Below are 20,301 nucleotides of genomic sequence, written 5' to 3'. Positions count from 1 at the left end.
CTTATCCACACACCATTTACACCAGCCGCGGAAGCCTACGCGAACACTTAAGAGAATGCAGGGCTTGTCGATCGCTTAGCCTTAGCCAAGACAAAGTTTGGAAAGACGGGGAAACATGATCATACTTACGAATATTGCAAATATAACGGACGCACGCATTATCCACACGTTGTAGCCTGCTGCTCAAATTTGCATATAGGTTACTTAATATATCACATTAGTCGAAGTGTGGCATCACGAGTGTTTGTGCAAGGATTAATTTTAATTTATCAGGAAGAAAGTGCTTCAGTCGCTTTAATGAGTGAATAATAGAAAATATTTTTTGGAAGTGTGATTCACTTGTTCATTCCATTCCAGGTGACAATCCATATAAATGCCAAGGTTCTTCACAGTTGAGCTGTATGGAATAGTAGTATTATTTATAATTATCGGTGGGAAATTTTGTTTCACACACTTCAATCTTTGATGTTCTATTAAGATAGCCTGCAATTTGCTTGCATTTAAATTAAGTCTAAGCGTTTTCGACCATATGGATATTGAATTCATGTCATCATTAATTGACTTTAGTTATAGCGTCATTTACGTAGTTAGGTCGAGTATGCAGATAGATTTGTATGTCGTAAGCATAAATATGCATATGCAAGCAGAAGCCCGCGAAAGCTCAATTAATAAGCTGATAATAGAGGGGACTCGGATTCGATGCCTTCATATCAGCCCACCGCACAGAACCGATTCGAAAGCAGCCCGCAAGGCCAGTGCAGTGACGTCACGAGTTTGTTCCATGCGACACTGTGGAGTCCAGTGCGCTGGAGTGCAAAACCAGCCCATGGGCTACGCCGATGTACAGGACTCTGCTTCATATCAGCCCACCGCACAGAACCAATTCGCAAGCAGCCCGCCAGGCCAGTGCGGTGTCGTCACAAGTTTATTCCGTGCGACACTGTGGAGCCCAGTGTTGTAGAATGGGGAAGCAGCCCATGGTTTGGGCCGCTGTGCAGGTCTCTGATCTTCACAATGAGTGATATTGACTTCATTATTAAGATCCCTTGTACCAGATATTTCATCAAGTTGGAATTTCAGTAAAATATTAACTCCATTTATTTGCTGTAAAATGGCCTCCCAATAAGTTCGAAACTTTTTGGGAGAATACATCATTACATTAAGGGTATCAGCAGAGAGGGACAAAATCTCTTTTAATCAACTTATCAGCATCAAGAAGAAATCTCTCAGGAAGTTTTTCCAATGGCACAGAAAATAAGTAGTAAATTATGATAGGGCAGGTAGAAAAATTAAGAACATTAAATTTCTGGTCAGGGTGCAACTATGGAGGTCAAGCTTACGATTTAAATATTTTAGCATTGCATATAGCGTGTTAGTTGGGAGGCCGGAGGAAAAAGACTGTTGGGGAGGCCGAGACATAGATGGGAGGATAATATTAAAATGGATTTGAGGGAGGTGGGATATGATGATAGAGACTTGTTTAATCTTGCACAGTATAGGGAACGATGGTGGGCTTATGTGAGGGCGGCAATGAACCTCCAGGTTCCTTAAAAGTCATAAGTAAGTATGTAAGTACTTGCATCAGAAAAATTTAATCCAAGGATTTTTATGCTTTCGTCTGATGATACACATCTAATTTTAAAATTAGGCAAGATTTCCAATTCATGTTTTTTTTTTATTTTACCCTTTATAATGTCAATAAACACAGATTTTTTTAGGTTGATGTGAAGGTCAAATCCTTTGAATCTCTGAAGAGCCATGTAGGTCAGCTCAGTAGCTGACTCCTTTGTTTTACCAGTGATCATGTACCATCAATAAATCCCATGATTGTTGTTGGTTGCAAGTTGTCTTAAACTGCGTACTATCCATACTGATCAGAATCTTCCTGTTCACTTAATCCTTTGCAGCACAATAAGCCAAAAAATGAAAACAAAATTACAATTTTGTATGTTTTTCATATCATGGATCATAACAGAGCTTCGATCAATTTTTTCTTCTTCAAAATTTTAACTTTGCACACAATTAAAAAAAAAAAAAATTATGGTTACTCTGAGCGACCACTATGCCACAGTAGGATTTTGATATAACATAATGTGACATTTACAATGGTTTTACAAATGTATAATTAATGTTCCTCTTTTTATAGTTCAGATACACCATTCGTTCATTACTTTTGATGATACAATTTAAAACACTTCTTTTTATCGTTCAGGCACAGTGCCAATTTGCACATTGAACACAGATGACACCTCTATGCAGCCTCGAGAGGTGGAACACCTATGCTATATTTGTAGAGAAAAAAAGAAAACTGTGGTTCTTCTGAACAACCACTATGCTGCCATGAGTTAATTTTCGGAACAGGTGATCAGTTGCGAGATTATAGACTTGGGGATAATGGGGAACCTTGCATTACACTTTTTCGTAAGAAAATAAGCTTTGTCTTCTATTAGTATGAACCTGAGTTGTGTTAGATTCCTGTATATTTGTTTGAAAAATTCAATAAAATCAAGAATTTTTTTGCATGACAACCATAAAATTGTTATTATAAGGCAATGTAATTCAAATTTTAAAATTGTGCCTCTTATTTCATAATAATTTTGATCTTCATGAAGTTCTGTTCCCTAGGTAATTACAACAGTGACAAGGCAATAAGAACTTCAGGTGAGAATCAACCAGAAGAGGACTCATCAAACAACATAGTAACTCATCACCAGGCTACAATCGTGATGAGGCAAGAAGAACTTCAGATGAGAATCAACCGGAAGAGGACTCATCAAACAACATAGTAACTCATCACCAGGCTACAATCATGACGAGGCAAGAAGAACTTTAGCTGAGAATCAACTGGAAGAGGACTCATCAAACAACATAGTAACTCATCACCAGGTTACAATCGTGATGAGGCAAGAAGAACTTCAGCTGAGAATCAACCGGAAGAGGACTCATCAAACAACATAGTAACACATCACCAGGCTACAATCATGACGAGGCAAGAAGAACTTCAGCTGAGAATCAACAGGAAGAGGACTCATCAAACAACATAGTAACACATCACCACGCTACAATCGTGACGAGGCAAGAACTTCAGATGAGAATCAACCAGCAGAGGACTCATCAAACAACATAGTAACACATCACCAGGCTACAATCGTGACGAGGCAAGAACTTCAGATGAGAATCAACCGGAAGAGGACTCATCAAACAACATAGAAACTTATCACCAGGCTACAATCATGACGAGGCAAGAAGAACTTCAGATGAGAATCAACTGGAAGAGGACTCATCAAACAACATAGTAACTCATCACCAGGCTACAATTGTGACGAGGCAAGAAGAACTTCAGATGAGAATCAACTGGAAGAGGACTCATCAAACAACATAGTAACTTATCACCAGGCTACAATCGTGACAAGGCAAGAAGAACTTCAGATGAGAATCAACCGGAAGAGGACTCATCAAACAACATAGTAACTCATCACCAGGCTACAATTGTGACAAGGCAAGAAGAACTTCAGGTGAGAATCAACCGGAAGAGGACTCATCAAACAACAAAATAACTCATCACCAGGCTACAATCGTGATGAGGCAAGAAGAACTTCAGATGAGAATCAACCAGAAGAGGACTCATCAAACAACATAGTAACTCATCACCAGGCTACAATTGTGATGAGGCAAGAAGAACTTAAGATGAGAATCAACCGGAAGAGGACTCATCAAACAACATAGTAACTCATCACCAGGCTACAATTGTGATGAGGCAAGAAGAACTTCAGATGAGAATCAACTGGAAGAGGACTCATCAAACAACATAGTAACTCATCACCAGGCTACAATTGTGATGAGGCAAGAAGAACTTAAGATGAGAATCAACCAGAAGAGGACTCATCAAACAACATAGTAACTCATCACCAGGCTACAATTGTGATGAGGCAAGAAGAACTTCAGATGAGAATCAACTGGAAGAGGACTCATCAAACAACATAGTAACACATCACCAGGCTACAATCGTGACGAGGCAAGAAGAACTTCAGATGAGAATCAACCGGAAGAGGACTCATCAAACAACATAGTAACACATCACCAGGCTACAATCGTGACGAGGCAAGAAGAACTTTAGCTGAGAATCAACTGGAAGAGGACTCATCAAACAACATAGTAACTCATCACCAGGTTACAATCGTGATGAGGCAAGAAGAACTTCAGCTGAGAATCAACCGGAAGAGGACTCATCAAACAACATAGTAACACATCACCAGGCTACAATCATGACGAGGCAAGAAGAACTTCAGCTGAGAATCAACAGGAAGAGGACTCATCAAACAACATAGTAACACATCACCACGCTACAATCGTGACGAGGCAAGAAGAACTTCAGATGAGAATCAACCAGCAGAGGACTCATCAAACAACATAGTAACACATCACCAGGCTACAATCGTGACGAGGCAAGAACTTCAGATGAGAATCAACCGGAAGAGGACTCATCAAACAACATAGTAACTCATCACCAGGCTACAATTGTGACGAGGCAAGAAGAACTTCAGATGAGAATCAACTGGAAGAGGACTCATCAAACAACATAGTAACTTATCACCAGGCTACAATCGTGACAAGGCAAGAAGAACTTCAGATGAGAATCAACCGGAAGAGGACTCATCAAACAACATAGTAACTCATCACCAGGCTACAATTGTGACAAGGCAAGAAGAACTTCAGGTGAGAATCAACCGGAAGAGGACTCATCAAACAACAAAATAACTCATCACCAGGCTACAATCGTGATGAGGCAAGAAGAACTTCAGATGAGAATCAACTGGAAGAGGACTCATCAAACAACATAGTAACACATCACCAGGCTACAATCGTGACGAGGCAAGAAGAACTTCAGATGAGAATCAACCGGAAGAGGACTCATCAAACAACATAGTAACACATCACCAGGCTACAATCGTGACGAGGCAAGAAGAACTTCAGATGAGAATCAACCGGAAGAGGACTCATCAAACAACATAGTAACACATCACCAGGCTACAATCATGATGAGTAGGGAACGGAATTTGGAGTAGTAAAAGCTAGTATTGGCATCTACACAGCCATTTGTTTACAACCCTTTATACCAACTCCTCCCATCCATGACATACTCGCACCTCTCTGCACGTCAACAACAGGTGAACGGGACAGTTGTCGCATAAGAACTTCAACATGCAGGTTTGCAGTTCAGAGTAGTGAAGTGCAGGTACAATGCCGAAAGTGAAACCAAATAACAATACAAAATTGAAAGACTAGCCTGTATTTGTAAAAGCTCCAGATCGAGTATCAAAATTCAGGAAACAATTCCCTAAATTGTCGCTTCCCCCACGTCCAGTTCTTGAGAGCTGGGGGTCATGGTTAGAAGCTTGCAATTATTACGCACATCACCTCAAATCTGTGAAGAAAGTGTCCAGTCTTTCGATCTTGATGACGCCGCTCGATTCAAATACACCAGGAACTGTTAAATGATAGAAAAATCGAGAAAGAAGTCATGGATATTAAGACAAATTTTGGATATTTACCGGATGCCATTATTCAATTAGGAAAGTCAGGAGTGGAACTAGTTGAGGAAATAAATATGATGAGGACTATTGTAAATAAACTGAGTGCAGTAAAAGGTGAAATAGGAAAACGTGTTGGCGAAAAAATGACAGAGGTTTGATTAAAAATGATGGGTACGGTATTCTTAGTCGGATTTCAGATGTACTAACAAGGATGTGTCCCAATGACATCATCCAACATGTGAATTTAATTGACGTATCTTGTTTCAAGTACTTTCCAATTGTCTCTCCTAGATGTAGAGCGGAGTTTTTCCATGTTAAAAAATTTCCTTCCTTGCAACAGAGCAAAGTTGTATTTTGAAAAATTGAAAATAATATTTACAATTTATTATAATAAGGCACTGCAGGAATAATTGTTTCATCAACAAAACATAGCATTAATTGAAAATGCCATTTCGTTTGGTTCTACATTTTGTTCAACATTTAATGATACTGTATTAGGCTATATTGTAAATATTGTAGTATATTGCATATATTTTAAATACTGTAGTAATTATACGTTGTATACATATTATCATATTTCATGATATTGTAAATAAAGGTTTTAATTTAACACGCTCCTGACAGAAAAACACACATATTCAGAGGCGAGTTCCATACAGAAGACAACTGTCTATCAGCCATCAATATGTCCACTGACAGGCGAAGATGCAGAGGTTGATATTTGTAATGTTGTTTATTGCTGTCTTGTTGCGTTGCCAAGAAAAGCACATATAGTTAAAAAAGGAATGCAGATTATGTATGTAGGTCACTATATGTCAAACTATTCCATTTGTTTATTCTGAAATACATTTATAGCACGTTGTGTGTAAGTTTGTACAAAGTGTACTGTACTAGTCCATGCTCTGTGAAGCAGCTCGCTTGACAGTCAGTGAGCTACGAATATCTATACTACGTTTCACCATTCTTTATAATACTCCAAATCCCTTTCCCTGGTGATGAGGCAAGAAGAACTTCAGCTGAGAATCAACCGGAAGAGGACTCATCAAACAACATAGTAACTCATCATCAGGCTACAATTGTGACGAGGCAAGAAGAACTTCAGCTGAGAATCAACCAGGAGGTGGAGTCAGCAAACGACGTAGCGAAAGACCACCAGGCTACAACTGTGACCAAGCAAGAAGAACTTCCCAGAACTCGTACTTCATGCAGAAACAGAAAACCACCACAAAAGCTAAGCATTGATTTTTCATAAATAAAGATACAACAGGTAATTCTAAAAATGCGCTGAGATTTTGTAAATCTTTAAGTAAGTGTATTCCACCAAAATGTTCAGAGCCGATGAAATAAAAAACTGAACACTGAAAATATGTTAGTTAATAAACTACAGAATATAGGTATATTAATGTATTACTGAACACTGGCTAGAAAAACAGGATTCTAGCATATTCTGTAGATCAGAAAAGAAACATGGGGGTTCATGCATTTAAGTCAAAAATAATATACAAGCAAAAGAGTACATCAAATTCGAAAACATGAATATCATAGAACATTCTGAAACCAGTATAGTGAAACCTTTATAATTTGCATTTACAGATCTGCAAGTTGTGATACAGAAAAATTAACAAAAAAATTAGATATCATAATCAATGTACTCACAAGGGAAGTACCCCAGCTCGAACGGCTAAAACCGAGTGTAAATGCATTTAAAATACAGAGCTGTGCTTGTTCTACCACCCATCAAGATTATTTATCTGTAAAACTCCGCAGTCGTGTACAATCAATGATTGAAGAATAACAAATCTAATGACTAGAGAAGCACAAATTGCAGAAGAAACAACACCGTGTAACAGAAAGTTATGATCCACAAAATACATAAATGAGGTATTATGTGGCAAGAAGCTACACGGTATTTGCTTTAAATAATATAAAAAGTCAGTTCAAACATTAAACCGCTATAAATATTATAATATGAGATAGAGAAAAAACAAAAACATCACAGTGTTGGGCAAACAACGGGGTTTACGAAACACTAGAAAGATTTCCGCCGTTCTCTTGTTCAACGTACAGCATTCTGTCTGCTACACCATGCACAGCATTTTGCAGATAATGTCTTGGAATATTGGCAATTTCTTGCGAGATGGCACCTTTCAGTTGCAGTAGGGTTGTTGGATGTGTGAGGAAAACTCGTTCTTTAAGGTAACCCCACAACCAAAAGTCGGCCAGATTGAAATCTGGAGATCGCGGAGGTCACATTGTTGGAAAATGCCTACTGATGACACGATCGCCAAACATCTGTGTAATGAATTCTTTTTCAGGGATAAAGATGTGGGGTGAAGCGCCATCTTGCACGAAGATTATGTTTTCCATTTCGTGATTCCTCAGGCTAGGGATGACGAAGTTCTGTAACATGCTGTAGTAGTGCTCTCTCTTTACTGTAACAATCTGTCTTATTCCATTATTGTCCACACCTTTAGAGTAACGGTTAGCGCGTCTGGACAGGAAACCAGGTGGCCCGGGTTCGATTCCCGGTTAGGTCAAGTTACCTGGTTGAGGTTTTTTCTGGGGTTTTCCTTCAACTCAATATGAGCAAATGCTGGGTAACTTTCGGTGCTGGACCCCGGACTCATTTCACCGGCATTATCACCTTCATCTCATTCAGACGCTAAATAAACTAAGATATTGATAAAGCGTCGTAAAATAACCTACTAAAATAATTAATGGTGGAGTTAACAATCGCAATTAAGGTTCTTTTTCCGACCAAAGTCATCAGTAGGAACGTTTCAACCATGTGGCCTCCGCGATCTCTAGATTTCAATCCGGCCGACTTTTGGTTGTGGGGTTACCTTAATAAATGAGTTTTCCTCACACATCCAACAACCCTATTGCAACTGAAAGATGCCATCTCGCAAGAAATTGCCAATATTCCAAGATATTATCTGCAAAATGCTGTGCATGGTGTAGCAGACAGAAAGCTGTACGTTGAACAAGAGAACGGCGGAAATCTTCCCAATGTTTTGTAAACCCCGTTGTTTGCCCAACACTGTGATGTTTTTGTTTTTTCCCTATCTCATATTATAATATTTATAGCGGTTTAATGTTTGAACTGACTTTTTATATTATTTAAAGCAAATACCGTGTAGCTTCTTGCCACATAATACCTCATTTATGTATTTTGTGGATCATAACTTTCTGTTACACGGTGTTGTTTCTTCTGCAATTTGTGCTTCTCTAGTCATTAGATTCGTTATTCTTCAATCATTGATTGTACACGACTGCGGAGTTTTACAGATAAATAACCTTGATGGGTGGTAGAACAAGCACAGCTGTGTATATTAAACGCATTTACATTCGGTTTTAGCCGTTGGAGCTGGGGTACTTCCCTTGTCAATGAGGAAACAAGATGTTAATAATCATCGGTGATTTAAACATTGAATTTCTAAATAGTAACACCAATATAAAATTCCAGACTATGCTAAATTCTTATGGACTAAAAGCTGTAATAGATTCACCAACAAGAGTAGCAAATGGGAAAGTCTCTGCAATTGATCAGGTCATATTGAATAAATCCACTTTGCTCAAATACTACCAGAAATACAGTAGTACTCAGAAACGAGGAGGCAACAGACAATTTATATGGAATTATTAGAACTTGTACCAAAACAAATATTCAGTATCTAAATCACCTCCTGGAAAAGTAATAATAATAATAATAATAATAATAATAATAATAATAATAATAATAATAATAATAATAATAGAAAAGGTTATATGATTTCAGTCAGCAACTTATCGAAGTGTAAGTACAGAATGAATTCTGTCACATCACATTAAATTGTATATTTCACACATCACATTAAGTTATATTTCACGAATATTTTCGACTTATATAAAAGTCATCTTCAGGTGATACAATAAAAGCAAACAGAATTGAACCAGGTGATGGCTATACAATAAATGAACACATATATGCATTACAAAAACATGCATGCTCATTATGCAAGAGCATAAGTTTGGCTCTGTCATAACAGCATACAATATAATGAGTTAAATAATCTTGTAGAAAAAGACCACACTTGGATTAATTCCATAAATGTTCTAATAACAAACTGTGTACCAATATTTAAAATTAAATTTAAAATATCTAAAAGTTTAAAACGACAGAATGTATCCGTATGTAATGCAATGTTCTAACAGGCGAAGTCTTTGAGATGTGGATATTGTACGTGTTTTTTCAGTCGCTCGTAGCGATGAGTTGCAAAAATATCTGAAATTAACCAAAAAGATGTTTGTATGTAATGTAATTTGAAAAAGATAAAAGCATGACTAATGCTTTATATTAATACTCACAACACATAAGAGGTTGATGTATCCAGATGTTGAGGTCATCTCATCGCTGCGATACAAATGTGATTGATCAAGTGTACCTTATATGATGTGGACAGGAAGCGAAAGGAAATAGCTTGGCAAAACTACTCGATGAATGGTTATTCTGTGATGAGGTATAGGGGGTTCTGAAAGTTCGGAATCTGTTCATTAAGTAATTGTGTATTATGATTATAGTTTTTGGCACTGAAATACTCTTCTGCTGTATTAATAAGTTGTGGGTCATTCACTATTTTCAAAATTTTCAATGTATTATGAACACAGTTAAGTTCGTGGCCTATATTAATCAAGTGTGTAGCAAATTTTGATTTGTTTCTACTATTGAAGAAATCAGATTTCTGTTCTTTGAACCTGGTTAGAAAATTCTTTTTAGTCTGACCTATATATTTCATATTGCAATTTGTACAGTCTAATTGGTAAATGCCACTGTGTTAATGTTTATTGTTATTCCTAATTCTATTGGGAATTATGCTGTTTAATTTATTATTGGTTTTATATGTAATATTTGAAGAGTCCACTGCAAGAATGATGGATGTCATTTGGAATACATTTTTCAGGAGAAGGAATTGAAAGTTTGAAATGCTTAGTGCTCAAAGCTTAACTGTGATTTTCCGATCATTGCTGGACAATGACTATCAGCATTAATGCCATACAACTCTCTATGTACATTCTATATGTCTTAAGCTATGCATTGAGAGTATTGGTTTATTTTCGATAAGAAAGTGACATCCATCATTCTTGCAGCGGACTCTTCATTTATGTTTTCTCTTTTAAACAAGCCGATAGTTGATTATTGATTTTCCCTATGTATGTCATGGGGTTCCAAACTGTAGCTTTTTTAGAATCTGTAGGTTGTAAGGTAGTGGACACCTTGTTTTTTAATTTGCAATTCTATTCCGAATGAAGTTCTGGATCGTGTTCTTATTAAAACCATTTTCTGCAGCCAATTGTATTATGTACTTATATTCTGCTGAGTAAGCTTTTTTATTAAGAGGTGTGTTTATCAAACGGTAAACCAAATATCTGAATTTACAAAGTTTATGAGAGTATGGATGATTGGATGTTTGGTGTATGGTGTAATTAATAGACATGGGCTTCCGAAAAATGTTATAGAGAAATTTAGATTTATTTATTTTAATAGTTAGGTCAAGAAAATTGATGCTTCTATTTTGTTCTTCTTCATATGTAAAGTTTATTTTAGGATGTAGACTATTAAAGGTATTGACAATAGATTCTGATTGTAAAGTACCATTATGTATTATTAAGGTATCATCAACATATCGAAGGTTTGTCTTAATACTATGTTGTTGTTGTATATTCGGAATGTGTTGATTTTCTAAGTGTTGAAGAAACATTTCTGCTATGAAACCTGACAATGAATCTCCCATGAGACTTTCAAACTCCTGGAAAGGTGTTTTCAATGAACCAACACTAGACTCAGCTACAAAGAACTTTGCAGAAACCTTTATTTACTACTAGGCCTACCAGACAGCAATGCCAAAAATTGGGGTTAAAGAACAGCAGCAAAAGACTAAATGGATCACATTAGGCATAAAGGTATCTAGTAAAAGACCAAAGTACCTTCATGAAATTATGAAAGCGGGACATGTAGGCCTATCAGAAAATTTTAAAGAGTATTATAGAAAATATATACTAAAGTTACACAATGAAAAATACATAATGCTATCAAGTAATAAATCCAAAACTATGTGGGATGTCATTAAGCAAGAAATAGGAAAAGAGGAAATCACCATTAGGAACTACGAAATAAATTATGATGATAGTATTGTATCAGATCCTAAAGAGGTAGCTGAAATAGTTTACCCAATAAAGAAATGGTTGTAAACCGAGTTTCGAAGAACAGTACAGTAGTACAATTTTTCTGGCACCAGAAACAGTAGATGAAATTATATCAATTATAAGAAATTTAAGAATAAAAAAATCATATCATTACTGAATATATCATTAAAAATTGCTATAAGCACATTGTACATCCATTATGCTGGGTAGTAAATCTATCATTAAGTACAGGCCATTTTCCAGAACTGTTCAAATAGCAAAGTAAAGCTGTTACATGATAAAGGTTCCGAAAAATTAGTACAAAATTATAGACCAGTACCTCTACTTTTCAGCTTCTCAAAAATATTAGAAAAAGTTATGCATTCTAAGACTTGCAGCATTCATGAAAAAGTATAATATTGTAACAGACACTCAACATGGATTTTTCCAAGGGAAACCTACAAACACTGCCATAACAGAATTTCTTAAAAATGTGTATGAGTCTGTAGATAAGAAAGATGTAACTACAGTGAAACCTCTCCTTATGTACACCCCCAAGATATGGACACTCCTCAAATATGGACAGATGACAAGGACAGCTGTTTCACAGTCCTAAAGCTTGCTTTACCTCCTGACTGCGGACAGAACTTTGTTTTCAAGACCTAATGTGTTACAAAAATGGAAAATTTTAGTTTTTAGAACTGTACAGAAATTCCTTAACATGAAAGAAGACAATAAAGGCTACCACTAGCCCAACCGGCTACCCCTTATTAGTTGGAAGTGGGTGGAAAAACAGAGTCATAAAATTTGACCTGTCTGATGGGTCCAAGGTTTCCACAATCATGAAATTGTATTTGACACATGATGGGTTAGTATTATTATTCTCTTCACTTCAATCAGTTGTTCTGTTTCAAGAGACATGGCACCTGAACGTAAAGATTAAGTTGAAAACTGTAAATTACAGTACTGCATAACTGTAGACCTAGAATAAAATTGCAAGGCACAGTACTGTATTTTCCTTTTTCGGTCTTCTCTACTGTAATTCAAAGTTGCAAAGAATTTACTGTAGTACACTATATTTAGAATTAAACTACAGTAATACATTTCATTTAAAGCGTGAAGGAATATATAATGCATATTATAAATTTACTGTTACATTGGAGAGCCTCCCTCCCAATAAAGGACACCTCCCAGATGTGGACAGATTGTTACGTCCCTTCGATGTCCGTAAATGAGAGGTTTCACTGTATAGGACTGTTTCTAGATTTATCAAAAGCTTTTGATGTCATAGATCACATTATCTTACTAGAAAAGCTACAAGCATTTGGAATTAGAGGGTTAGCCTTAAATTGGTTCAATTAATATCTACAAAATCGCAGACAAGTTGTAGAAATCACTTATGTAGACAAAAAGACTGTTAGTAAATTATCACGTGAGAAGCATGTTAAATATGGAGTGCTGCAAGGAACTATTCTTGGACCAATATTGTTCTTAACATATATCAATGATTTAGACTTCCATTTCACTCACACAAAATTAACTCTTTTGCTGAAGACACTAGTATTTTCATGACAGGAGAAAATAAAAATAATATTGAATTAAACACAAAAGACACAATAAATAAATTAGTTAAGTGATTCAAAACAAATAGAGTAATAGTAAACAAAGAAAAAACTGTAGCAATCTCTTTTCAATTGCCTCAAACCAACCTAGCATCATTTACCAGGATACAACAATAGAATATGTACATGAAACTAATTTTCTGGGTGTTTGATTAGATCAATGTTTAAATTGGCAAAAAACTAAGTAACATATTAATATTTTAGGAGAAAAATTAAGTGTCAGTATTACAGATAAATTCTGTAGGACAAATTAATATATCTCTATAATAAGTAATGTGTGTTTTGCTTTATGCTCAGTAACAAAAATATCAGGTCTGAATTCTGCTCAATCTCTCTATTATGCACACTTTCATTCCCTTATGATCTATGGTGTAATATTCTGGGGAAACTCAACCAGCAGTAAATTTAGAATTTTGATGTCTGGCAATTCCTGATGTCATTAGGTAAAGGATTCCAGAGGCAAGGTACTTCTTCTCTGTGAGGAGGGACTGAAAGAAAATCTTGATGCCAGTTTCATAGAGTTGTAAGAAATTGAAAGTGTAAAAGCAGATAATTTGGAGTAAAAGTATGCATGATTTTAAAAAGAAGAGACGGTGAATGTATTGTTTTTTGTTCCCTCAGACACAGAGGGAAGGCATTATATAGTCAAATTTACAAGTATCGGTGCTGCAGATAGATTGTATACACACTGCAGTCTCTAAACTAAAGGTGAACTTACATCAGCTAACAAGAAATCACAATAATTGAAATGGGGCATTACAAGCTTTTAAATAATTTTTTAGACTAAATGGTAGAAATTCTTTCATATGAAACATAGAGTGGAGTATAAGTGTTCCAATTTTGATCTCTATCTATAAAAATACCAAGGTTTTTAACTGTATCACTGTATTAAAAATAATCCCTTTAACTTTATGTTTGATATAGTACTGCTATCAAAGAGTGCTACGTAGAAGATTATGTCCCATTATGACTGCTCGCGATTTAACCTTAGTCCAAATTTATGTGCCCACAGTGAAATAGAATCCAAATCTTCATTTATTTTATTTGCTGCTTCATTGGTCTCATCAGAATGAAAATGCAAATAAATTTGTATGTCACCAGCATACAATGGTATCTGCAGTGATTTAGCATTTTATGCACATCATTAATGCAAATCATGAAGAGTAAAGGTCCGAGCACCAAACCCTGAGTACCTCCGGACTTCACGACACATTGTTGACGTTCATGAAGGTAGTATTCTAACCAAGTAAAAGATTCTTTCATTCATAGTGTTCTGCACAAGGGCAGGTTTTGCACTGCAAACCCAACATTCTCAAATCTTACCTGTTTTCAGAAAGATTAAGAAGTCTTAATTTGCATTACAGAAGTTCTGTATCTGCTGTATCAAATGCCTTACTCAAGTCAAGTACTGTCAGCAATGTTAATTTACGCACATCCAAGGCTTCATGTATATCCTCATTGACTTTTAATAGTGCTGTTGTCATACAATGTCCATTTTTGAATTTGGATTGGTAGTCATCAAATAAAGCATGTTCAGTTCATCAGTTTGTGAACAATATGTTCCAGAGATTTCGACAAAGCACATAAATGGGCTTTAATTTTGGGGATCAGATGGATAAAGGCTTTCTTTCACAGGTTATGAGCGAGGCATTGACAGTATGATGGCCAATATTTTCTTCAATAATACAATGCTAACATTTTCCAACCTTTTGCTTTATTGCTGCTCTTACTTTAGTCCCTGTCAAATCAACACAGACTCTCTTGGATGGTCGTGAAACTTTCCAGATTTCAAGATTTTGGGTTTTATTCAATTTTATGAAGTATTGAAGACCTCTGCCGAATACTTTTTTTTTTAAATTAGTATTTGAATTTTCAAAGAATGAGAGATTTTCACCTCACTTGTTAATGTTAAAATTTAAATAACTCCTGTTGTAACTGAGCCACAATACACTTAAAGATATCATTTTGAAGCTTATGAAACAGACTTAAATCTTATATAACGACAATTTAATGACCTTGAACATTTGAAGATCATGTGTTCAAAACTCTGACCTTGAATTTCTTAAATACAGTACAATTTTAAAATTATGAAAAAAATTCACATTAATATCTCACATTTTCTTAAGATACCTTAAAATGTCCAGGCTGGGATTCTAAATAATTTCCAAGTAATTAAAAATTTTGTTTCTGCCAACAGTAACCTGCACTACCAGGTAACAGTATTACATAGGTTTTCCCCAGCATTGGGAAATATTAACATAATACTCTTAAGATATCATTAATATTGGGAATCCTGCAGAAGTCCTATTCTTAGAATTAACCAGAATTAAATAGATATGGCAGCACTCACTGCATCATTACTCAGCTGTTATTCCAATCTTCGGTTCTGTTTGAGTTGAGAGTTCTTTTTTATTTTCCAAGTTAGTTCAGAATTATTATTATTCTATGATAATTAATTAAAAACAGAAAACAAAGTTCATATTACATTCATTAAATTTAATGTAGTTTTGAACAATGAGTGTGAGAGAAAAATTTCTGCTGTAACCCATTTGATACGAAGGAGAAACATTTGTATGTTTCTAAAAATCTAAGATCTGTTCAACAATGGATGACAGATTTAATAGAAGGGGCTAATATCAACGGAAAAGTTTGTTTTTCAAGGCAGAAGCAGGTGTTAACAAAATCAGAAGGAAATCCAGTAGAGACAACAAAGTTAAAGAAAACAATGATTCACAGACATAAGAGAGAGAGATAAATCTGGGGATGCAAGTTCTTTAGGTATTGCTATTGATCTGTTGAATAATAGTCCGCAGGTTGCAAGAGAATCATCTGTCAAGAAGAAGCAGCTAACAGAGAAAACATGTCCCAAGAAAAAGATAATGGATGTAGTTCAAACAAGAATGTTAAATGATGAGTTCAGTGTTAGTGACGATAAGGCACCTGATAGTCGTGATTCAGAAGAATTTCTGGACATGTTCTTCGAAAAACTCTGTCACTTTTTCAGAGCTATTCAACATTTCTAATTTCTTAATCAAAATGAGGATATTGTGCTGTGTGATTTTGCAGAAAAGATTCTTTTACTCTACAAATGAGGTTCAGACTTATCATTGGCATAATGCACAAGCTACATTTATTCCTTTCAGTGGCGTGCAGTCAACCCCATCAACCCCAGCACTGCTGGGGTAAGTAATTTCTATACACCGTTGTTTTACTATACTATATTCATTGTTGCATAAATCTAGTTTGAATTTCCCACGCGCGAATCCACTATGATGTGCTGTCAGATGAGAGCTCGCCAGACCCAGCAATACTGAATTTGCTGAGTTAGCGCATGTGCTCTCTATATTTCGGGTGTGCTTTGCGGGGAAGAGAGTGAGGGGGAGTTAGTCGTGTATAATGTAAGAAATCCTGCAAGCTGGCGTTAGGTGACGTCAGAATTCTTAGCCAGTGAGAGCTCACTGTTCTTAGCGCATGGAGCAACGAGCTAGAGTTTCTCTAGCTCGTTGGCGTGGAGCCATAGAGGTATAAATGGTGAATTGATCAGATCAGGATAGCCAATAGTGTAGCCGGAAGGTTTTAAAAATACTGATGATAATATTATTGAACATATTTTACTCGTATCAAGTTGGAAGTTACCTTTTAGCTGGAATGTAAACTTGTTAATAAACAGTAGGCCTACATAGTTAATTTATTTAATATGTTTTATAATGTAGTTATTTCTGGACTGACTTTTATTGCATTTAGTTTGTTAACTTGGTAAGCGTGGCCAACTACAATTTGAATTTGTGTTTACGCTTACAGTAGAATTTACACATGTCGCGAAGTAGTTAAAGGTAGTTAATGCAGTTCGCTTTGTGGCACTGTCATTGAAATATTCTAGTTGTTATATTAATTTTATTAAGAACATTTGTAATTTATATGAAAAATGAGTATATTGGAGTGTATAATTGAGAAGCTACATGAGCGACCGTTTTCAACGAGGCCTTTTCAAGAAAAGAAGAGTATTATACAGGAAGGTAGGCCAACCCCTGAGTTGCCAGATTTGGTACATAAATCTAAAAATTGTACCAGACATTTTACAGTTTCTTCTTATGAGAAATAATTATGGCTACCTGGAAGCAGAAAATATAACTCTCTATTTTGTTGGAATTGGCCAAGATAGAAATACCAGCTGGACAAAATCAGATGACATTAACTTAGGGAGCTTCACAAAAGCAGCAGTTTCTCATGAGCAATCTGTTGGGCACATTAAAGCATCCTATTTAATTGCCTCTTTTGGAAGAGTTCGGGTTGACATGCAACTAAGTGACCAGCTTAAAAATGAAATAAATTCTCATAATAAGAAAGTTGAGCAAAACAGGGAACTCGTTAAGAGATTTATTCATGCTGTGTGTTTTCTAAGCAAGCAAGAACTTGCATTCAGAGGCCATGATGAATCCAGTACTTCCATTAATAGGGGTAACTATGTTGAACTTCTGAAATATACTGCAGAATACGATCCCCTCTTGAAAGCACACTTAGAAACCTCTACAGTATTCAAAGGCGTGTCTAATAGAATACAAAATGATCTAATAGAAGCAGTAGCCAAATCTTTATTAGAAGAAATAAAATTAGAAATAAAATTAGCCAATTATGTTGCAGTTTTAGTTGGCGAAACAACAGATGTCTCTAATACTGCACAATTTTCCATTGTACTCCGGTACATACATAATGGCCAAACAAAAGAAAGGTTTATTGGCTTTCAAGATGTAAGTCAAAATCGCACAGATCCAGAGATTGCTGAGCTAATAAGACAATACTTGACAGAATTTGACAGCAATGACAAACTAATCGCACAGTCTTATGATGGAGCGGTCTCAATGGCAGATCATATAAACGGGGTACAAGCACTTATTAAACAGACACATTCACAGGCGTTATTTGTACATTGTTATGCGCACTGTCTAAATTTGATACTATCAAACACAGTCAATAACATAAAAGAATGCAAAATTTTTTTTTAGTACTCTGAGTGGCATTGCTGCCTTCTTCTCCCGGTCACCCAAGAGAACCAAGTTCCTAGATGCGTTTCTACAGAGGAGGCTACCTAGTGTGGCACCAACTCGATGGAATTATACAAAGAGATTCGTAAAAACAGTCTATGTCCATAGAAATGACTTATATAAGGTGTTTGATGCAATGCTAAACAATTCAAGTGAAATTGAGAAAGATATTTTGGCACCTGTAAAGGGTTACCTTCTAAATTTGAGAGACTTCACTTTCTGTTTACTGCTGAGAACTTTTGACAAAATATTTGCATTTACTAGTGTTCTATATAGCATTCTTCAAAGCAAATCTTTTGACATTGCCTTCTGTAGGAAGAAAGTAGATGAAACTCGCAGAAACATATCTGCCATGAGAAATGAATTTGAAACTGTTTTTGCAGAAACAGCAGATGAAGTCGGAGAACCATGCAAAAGAAATGTGAATTACAAACAAATATATTATGAAATATTTGACAATGTTGACAGCCATCTAGAAAGTCGATTCCAAGACTATGGCAGCTTAGGCTTTTTAGGACTAATATCAAGTGAGAATGGAAAATATGACATTTATCAAAAGCAGTTCCCACAGATTGAATTCTCTAACTTACTTAGTGCCTATGGTAACCATTTTGAGGAAGTCAGGTTGCAAAATGAGCTAACTGTGTTCTATGCTGCTGATGATTTTAAAGAAAAAAACTCATTTGAGTTATTACAAATAATGTCAGACAAATCCATTTCGACATGTTTTCCACAGCTTTCGAAGTTAATTTCACTATTATGTACAATACCAGTATCTATAGCTTTAGTCGAGAGGTCTTTCTCAGCATTAAAACGAATTAAAACATATTCAAGAAACAGGTCTGGCGAAAAAAGACTATCAAATCTGGCGTTACTGTCAATTGAAGCAGATCTTCTTGAAGAAATCAGGCAAAAGGACACATTCTTCGAAAGGACTGTAGGTTTCTTTGCTGTGCAGGACAGGAGAATGGAGTTCACCATTAAGTAACAAAACAGCACTTTCATTCCTGGCGTACGGTTATCCCATAACATACCTGCATTATGTAAGTATTTTAAATATTTATATTAATATATTTAAGATGATTAATATTGCACTTATTCACTATTATGCCAAACAAATTTATGTTTTTTTTTTTTTTTTTTAATTTGCTGGGGTATCGATGAATGTCACCGCACGCCACTGATTCCTTTGTCATCTATTTCAGAAGTCCACATGCCACTTTAAATCATGTTAGCTATATACTGCAGTTGTGCATCTTTATCAAAGATATTTAATGGCATAAACTTTCAAAATCTAAACACATAGACTATTTCTCAGTAAATTGTTATGCAGCACAATATACCAATCAAAAGAATTTTGTAAACCTAAATTCCCATCGGAAAGGGTTGGAGTGTATGCTGAATGATATTTTTCACTACATCCTATGGAAAAGGCCCACGTGATTGTCTTGCTGGAACAATAGTACATTTAACAGCATAGGTTAGTCTACAAAGACCATAAAGTTACCAAATTATGACTCCACTTTATATATCTGGTGTCTGCTTTTATATGTTTTAGGTAAGCCTAAACAATTTTTGTGTGTTCATTGGTTTGTAAGTTATAACAACACTGGTTAAAAGTACATGTAAAATTTCCATTTTTAAATTTCTTTACCAAGCAATAACTTAAAAACTTTACATATAGAGATCTACTATTCTGTACATGTTCACTTCTTACATTAAGTAACATGCATACCAAATTTTTGGAAACTGAAGGAGATCAGGTTGAAAATGGTACCTACGTATGTTGATCTGACATGGAATGACTCATTAGCAAAGAAAACAATTTCTCTCTATTAGGAATTAAAGTTTTTTCTAATTCGTGAACTGTTTGCTCTTTGTTGACCATATCCAACATTACTGAATGTACTGTTGTGAAATGGAAACTCGCATGTCTACCTG

The 20,301-nt window shown here is 35.7% G+C and overlaps 1 protein-coding gene and 1 long non-coding RNA gene across 7 annotated transcripts in view; one reads left to right on the top strand and one right to left on the bottom strand.

The window, feature by feature from the left end:
* Positions 1-6,569, top strand: part of LOC138707367 (uncharacterized) — a 38,713-nt gene extending 32,144 nt beyond the window's left edge. The window contains exon 4 of the long non-coding RNA XR_011334202.1: positions 2,626-6,569. This is a non-coding gene — a long non-coding RNA (uncharacterized lncRNA). The remainder of the gene's footprint in view (positions 1-2,625) is intronic.
* Positions 1-20,301, bottom strand: part of Creld (Cysteine rich with EGF like domains) — an 88,718-nt gene that overhangs the window by 25,577 nt on the left and 42,840 nt on the right. Inside the window, exon 8 of one of the 6 annotated variants that reach the window (XM_069836672.1) lies at positions 1,574-1,899. The exons of 4 other annotated variants lie outside the window; for them this stretch is intronic. In XM_069836672.1, the coding sequence (XP_069692773.1) occupies positions 1,862-1,899 (38 nt within the window). In that variant the 3' untranslated portion in view covers positions 1,574-1,861. Of the gene's footprint in view, positions 1-1,573; positions 1,900-7,002; positions 9,799-20,301 lie in introns of those variants that run through there. One more of the 6 variants, XM_069836670.1, reaches the window with a different exon arrangement.

The sequence above is a fragment of the Periplaneta americana genome, chromosome 10 (genome assembly GCF_040183065.1).
Source record: "Periplaneta americana isolate PAMFEO1 chromosome 10, P.americana_PAMFEO1_priV1, whole genome shotgun sequence".
Lineage (NCBI taxonomy): Eukaryota > Metazoa > Arthropoda > Insecta > Blattodea > Blattidae > Periplaneta > Periplaneta americana.
This window is presented reverse-complemented; position numbering and strand designations above follow the sequence as displayed.